Below are 6254 nucleotides of genomic sequence, written 5' to 3'. Positions count from 1 at the left end.
CTTGCGCTCGTGTTCATTCTAATTGCGCCGGTTCGGCATGCTATTAGTGACGCGTGCGGCGTCTTTGATCGCCGCTAGGATATACGGCGATTGGCCCGCTGTTGCCGCTTCCGTCTTGGAGGCCGCGTTTTCCAGCATGCGATCCACCGTCGTCTTCTCCTTCCTTTTTCTCGGTGGTATGATTGGCTGCTCCAGGACTTTGTCCTCTCGCACCACCGGACCCTGCTTCCTCTTCGAGGCAGGCGACACGCTCGCAGCCGCCGGCTGCAATGTTCGCGATACAGCCGGACCAGCAGTATCCGGTGAAACTCGACCAAAACGACATCGCCGACATTCAACGTTTGTACGGTGAAAAAAGTACGAACGCCGCCATCGCCGGACCTGTGCAGCCTCGATCGCGTGAACGAAATATTGATTTTAAAAAATCGAATGTACATCTCGTACAAGCGTTACGTTTGGTCGATCGATCTGGACGGTAGAACGTACAACGGACCTTTAGCCCTTTCGAATCACATGAGCTTTCTTTACGACAATTACACGCGCGTGACCGCCGCCTATCAGTCCCCGTCCGGCGATCTTGTGGTGTTCGTAAATAATTTGGTATACTTGGTTCAATATCCGGAATTCAGTCTGCGGCCAGGTTGGCCGAAGACCTTGCAAGAACTCGGATTTCCCGAAAACACGTTGATCAACGGAGCGGTGAACACCCACAGAGGACGTTCCTTCGTGGTGTTCAACGGTAACGCGGTGGGCGAGATAGACGAATGCGACAAGGACAAGAGAGTCGCCTTTACGCCCTTTGAGGCGACGTTTCCCGAAATACCGACCGGCGTGACGTCGATCTTCCGCTACGTCGACGGCAATCTGTACTTCACCACTCGGGCGCAGTTCTACAAATTCAACGAATTTACGAGGACCGTCTCGTCGGCCGGTAAATTCGATCTGCGGATGCTAAATATCGTCTGCCCTAAGGCCGAACTGCTGCAGCAGTTGCGCGATCTCCTCGATCGAATCGTACGCCTCAACGATAACTCGTTAACGTCGGCGGCGAGCGATTATTCGAACAATGACAACACCGGCGTTCGGCTTTTCGATCTCCGCATCCGCCGAAGGAAGTAGAGGACTGCGCAAATTTCCCACACCACGCCACGCGCGACATAAGTCAGATCTTTCCTACTTATACCGATGTGTCCCCTCCAAGGCATCAGTGTCGCGTCGTCGGCCGAATACGACGCGTCGGAAAAAAAATCAGAAACAAACGGTTACCGCGGCGCGCAGCGCGAAATGTTTTCAACGTTGGCCGATCGACCCGCGCCGAAGAGTATTTCTCCTCCGGAGACGGCGGATTCGGAGGCGAACGACAACGGCAATAAAATGCGAAAGATCAGTTTGATGGACGATCGTCATTATCGTCCTCATCGCCAGGAGTCGCGTCGCAGCTCTCATCTTCCCACCGACGCGTCCGTCGAGGACGATCGTCATTATCGTCGTCATCATCAGGAGTTTCATTCCAACTTTCGCCCTCCCACCGACCAGCCCGTCGAATTGCCCGCGGTGCGCGTCCTGACGACGCGTTATCTGCTGACGACGACTGGCTACAAGTACATAGCCATAGGTATCACGATCAAGTCGCCATGGTACAGTATTCATACCACGCCTTCGTACGTGGATATCGCCCTGGGAGACAAACAAGGCAGGGAAATCTCCCTGACGCTCGACATGTGGAAAGGACTGGTCGAGCGCAAACGCGACATATTGTCGTGCATGGAACGCGCTCTCTCCGACGCAACTCGCCCCCCTTCGCCAATGTCGATCGAAGGGATGACGCTGCGATTCGGAGTGATCAACAACGCGCCGATCCTACGTATGGAGCTACTCAACCTGTCTCGCGTGGCGATGGTGCGCAAAACCCTGCTCACGCTGTACGATCTCCAATTTTGCATAGATCGCGTCGTCCGGGCGCTGAGCGCGGCGACCGAGGAGGTCGACGCGAAGTTTTCGCGCTATCGGGAGATAGCCGCCAACGCGATGAAAATGGAAACTTCGGTTCAGACTGCGATACTGAAGAGCGATTTCTTCGATCCTGACAACATCGTCGACTGCGAGATCGCCGCGCTCTGTTTCCGATCCTAATAACAATGTCGCGTCTACAAACATATATATACAGGGTGATTTAGAACAACCCCGCGTCCTTGTAAAGACGTATTCTTGAAGTGATTTTAAGACAATTTTTCCTGTACGAAAATTTTGTCCGAAGCTTACTTTTTGAATTACTGGAGAAAATATTTAGCGAATAACGGGGCGCGTACAGAAGGTAGGCAGGGGCGGCGCAACTCACCGTCCGACGCGGGCGTTAAGTAGGGCGCTCGCTGCGATCAGCTACACTCGCTGATCAAGAGACACGGTAGCAATTATTGAGATTCGTATTCTTGGGTAAAGATACATAACAGTCTCGCGCCAAGTATAAGCGCATCGCGAGACTGTTATGTATCTTTACGCAAAAATACGAATCTCAATAATTGCTTATGCACATACACGGTCCCTCTCTCTCTCACTCACTCACTCACTCAGTCACTCATTCACTTACCTTGTAGAGATTCGATGTCTTCATACTGCTGTAGCTTGACGGATGAATAATTTCATCGTGGATCGCACCTCACGTTCTCATGTGACAAATCCACACCGAATAATAAGCCAGAGTTTTTCGATTTTATAAATGGTCATGACATATCGTAATAATTTTCAATCGTCGATTAATCGGCAGTGATTAATAGTAATGAATCAATAGATTCGTTTATAAGTCACTCAAATGCGTGAGTGAATCCGAGTATGTATCGCGATAAATACTTGGATTTACCCACGCACTTGAGTGACTTATAAACGAATCTATTGATTTATTACTATTAATCACTACCGATTAACCGGCGATTGAAAATTATTCGAAGAAAGAACACACGCGTAATCACAATAATCAACCAGAAGTTTTTCGTCTTTTACAAATTGTATCACGCATCAACACTTTCATGGATTTACTTACGCACTTGATCGATAGAATTCGGCATTTACGAACGAATCTATTGATTCATTATTATTAATTACTACCGGTTAATTATTCGGCGATAAAAAATTATTCGAAGAAAGAAACGCGTTACACATACACAGCGCACGTAACCCGAGACGCGGAGACTGTGCTCGATGACAACAATGAGACAGGTTATGTTTTTACAGTGAACGGCATCTCTCGTCAAGTCTGACTTATCGGCCTAATGGAAATGACCGGCAGTGGAACGCTACGAGGTATTCGTACTGGCAAATGAACCGTAGATAATGTCCGTAGGTAATGTCGAATTTTTCTAAATAATTTGCGAACTCAAAGAGAATGTTCCCCGAAAAAAATATTTGGTTGCCCTGAAAAGGGCAGATTAATTACAATATTTTAGAACACTTTTCTTTATTTTATAATAAGTGTTCGAAGTGTCCGCCGTCCATTGTGATGCAAGCTCTTATGCGTCTCAATAAATTTTCCTGGGTCTTCTCCATAACTTCGTCCTCGATTGACCAAATGGCGTAATGAAGTTTATTATTTAATTCTTCAACGTCCTCGGGAAGCCGTTTGTAAATTTTTTTCTTGATGTAGCCCCACAAGAAAAAGTCCAGTGGATTGAGGTCTGGCGATCTTGCAGGCCAACGTATCGGGCCATACCGGCCCATCCAACGTTCGGAAAAATGCTGATTTAAAAAATTGGTTACTATTCTGGCGTTATGTGGACCAGCACCGTCTTGTTGAAATATAATTTTATTTCTATTTAATAACGGTACTTTTTCCAAAAATTCTGGTAGATTTTCGGCCAGAAATTCCACATACAATGCGCCATTTAGTCTTTCTGGAAGAATAACTGGGCCCAATATTGTTGTACCCATAATTCCAGCCCAGACATGCAGTTTCCAACGAACTTGGTAATTTCTGAGTCGTGTCGTTCGAGGATTCTCGTCGTCCCACACATGCATGTTGTGTGAGTTGAAAACTCCTTCTCGTGTGAACAGCGATTCATCGCTGAATATTACACGAGAAGGAAATTCTGGATCTTCGTCTACTCTTTGCAGGAAATCCTCGCAAAATCTCTTCCTCCGATGATAGTCTTCTTGCCGCAAGTGTTGCACGCGGGTGTAATGGTAGTCGTGCTTTTTTTTTTCTTTGAGTATTCTTTGGACGGTGGAATAAGACAATTCGTGCTCTCGAGCAATGTCCCGAATACTAGTTTCAGGTTTTTGCTCAACAGCACGAAGGACTGTTTCGACGTTTCGTAAGTTTCTTGCATCACGATGTCTACCAGTGTCTTTTTTCTTTGGTAAAACGCTTCCAGTTTCATATAATCTTTGAGCTGCTTCAAGTATAACGCTAGGCCTGGGATGTCTTGCTCGGTTCGGATATAATTCGGCGTATCTTCTCGCAGCAACGTGATATTGCCCCTGACACTCACCGAGTGCCATCAGCATATCGTAATATTCTTCATTTGTATACGCTGCCATGTCGTTGTGTTCTTTCGCTTCTAATAATCGAGGGATTATTGATGCAAGCATCGATCGTTTCACTTTATTTATACGATCTTCGCGGGGGGTCGATATCCCCTCCCGCGACCCCGCGACGAATAGCAGGTGATCGAAAATCGTATAAATAAAGTGAAACGATCGATGCTTGCATCAATAATCCCTCGATTATTAGAAGCGAAAGAACACAACGACATGGCAGCGTATACAAATGAAGAATATTACGATATGCTGATGGCACTCGGTGAGTGTCAGGGGCAATATCACGTTGCTGCGAGAAGATACGCCGAATTATATCCGAACCGAGCAAGACATCCCAGGCCTAGCGTTATACTTGAAGCAGCTCAAAGATTATATGAAACTGGAAGCGTTTTACCAAAGAAAAAAGACACTGGTAGACATCGTGATGCAAGAAACTTACGAAACGTCGAAACAGTCCTTCGTGCTGTTGAGCAAAAACCTGAAACTAGTATTCGGGACATTGCTCGAGAGCACGAATTGTCTTATTCCACCGTCCAAAGAATACTCAAAGAAAAAAAAAAGCACGACTACCATTACACCCGCGTGCAACACTTGCGGCAAGAAGACTATCATCGGAGGAAGAGATTTTGCGAGGATTTCCTGCAAAGAGTAGACGAAGATCCAGAATTTCCTTCTCGTGTAATATTCAGCGATGAATCGCTGTTCACACGAGAAGGAGTTTTCAACTCACACAACATGCATGTGTGGGACGACGAGAATCCTCGAACGACACGACTCAGAAATTACCAAGTTCGTTGGAAACTGCATGTCTGGGCTGGAATTATGGGTACAACAATATTGGGCCCAGTTATTCTTCCAGAAAGACTAAATGGCGCATTGTATGTGGAATTTCTGGCCGAAAATCTACCAGAATTTTTGGAAAAAGTACCGTTATTAAATAGAAATAAAATTATATTTCAACAAGACGGTGCTGGTCCACATAACGCCAGAATAGTAACCAATTTTTTAAATCAGCATTTTTCCGAACGTTGGATGGGCCGGTATGGCCCGATACGTTGGCCTGCAAGATCGCCAGACCTCAATCCACTGGACTTTTTCTTGTGGGGCTACATCAAGAAAAAAATTTACAAACGGCTTCCCGAGGACGTTGAAGAATTAAATAATAAACTTCATTACGCCATTTGGTCAATCGAGGACGAAGTTATGGAGAAGACCCAGGAAAATTTATTGAGACGCATGAGAGCTTGCATCACAATGGACGGCGGACACTTCGAACATTTATTATAAAATAAAGAAAAGTGTTCTAAAATATTGTAATTAATCTGCCCTTTTCAGGGCAACCAAATATTTTTTTCGGGGAACATTCTCTTTGAGTTCGCAAATTATTTAGAAAAATTCGACATTACCTACGGACATTATCTACGGTTCATTTGCCAGTACGAATACCTCGTAGCGTTCCACTGCCGGTCATTTCCATTAGGCCGATAAGTCAGACTTGACGAGAGATGCCGTTCACTGTAAAAACATAACCTGTCTCATTGTTGTCATCGAGCACAGTCTCCGCGTCTCGGGTTACGTGCGCTGTGTATGTGTAACGCGTTTCTTTCTTCGAATAATTTTTTATCGCCGAATAATTAACCGGTAGTAATTAATAATAATGAATCAATAGATTCGTTCGTAAATGCCGAATTCTATCGATCAAGTGCGTAAGTAAATCCGTGAAG

The 6254-nt window shown here is 45.9% G+C and overlaps 1 protein-coding gene across 1 annotated transcript; it reads left to right on the top strand.

Moving 5' to 3' along the window:
- The first annotated feature begins 429 nt into the window (after positions 1-429).
- LOC112455640 (matrix metalloproteinase-2-like) lies at positions 430-1119 on the top strand. Its single transcript, XM_025017677.1, has one exon. It carries the CDS (start codon positions 430-432, stop codon positions 1117-1119), a length of 690 nt encoding a protein of 229 aa, XP_024873445.1.
- The last annotated feature ends 5135 nt before the right edge of the window (positions 1120-6254 follow it).

Source organism: Temnothorax curvispinosus, unplaced genomic scaffold (assembly GCF_003070985.1).
Source record: "Temnothorax curvispinosus isolate PA1 unplaced genomic scaffold, ASM307098v1 QBEX01006292.1, whole genome shotgun sequence".
NCBI lineage: Eukaryota > Metazoa > Arthropoda > Insecta > Hymenoptera > Formicidae > Temnothorax > Temnothorax curvispinosus.
The sequence above is the reverse complement of the archived record's forward strand: the minus strand, read 5'-3'. Positions and strand labels throughout refer to the sequence as shown.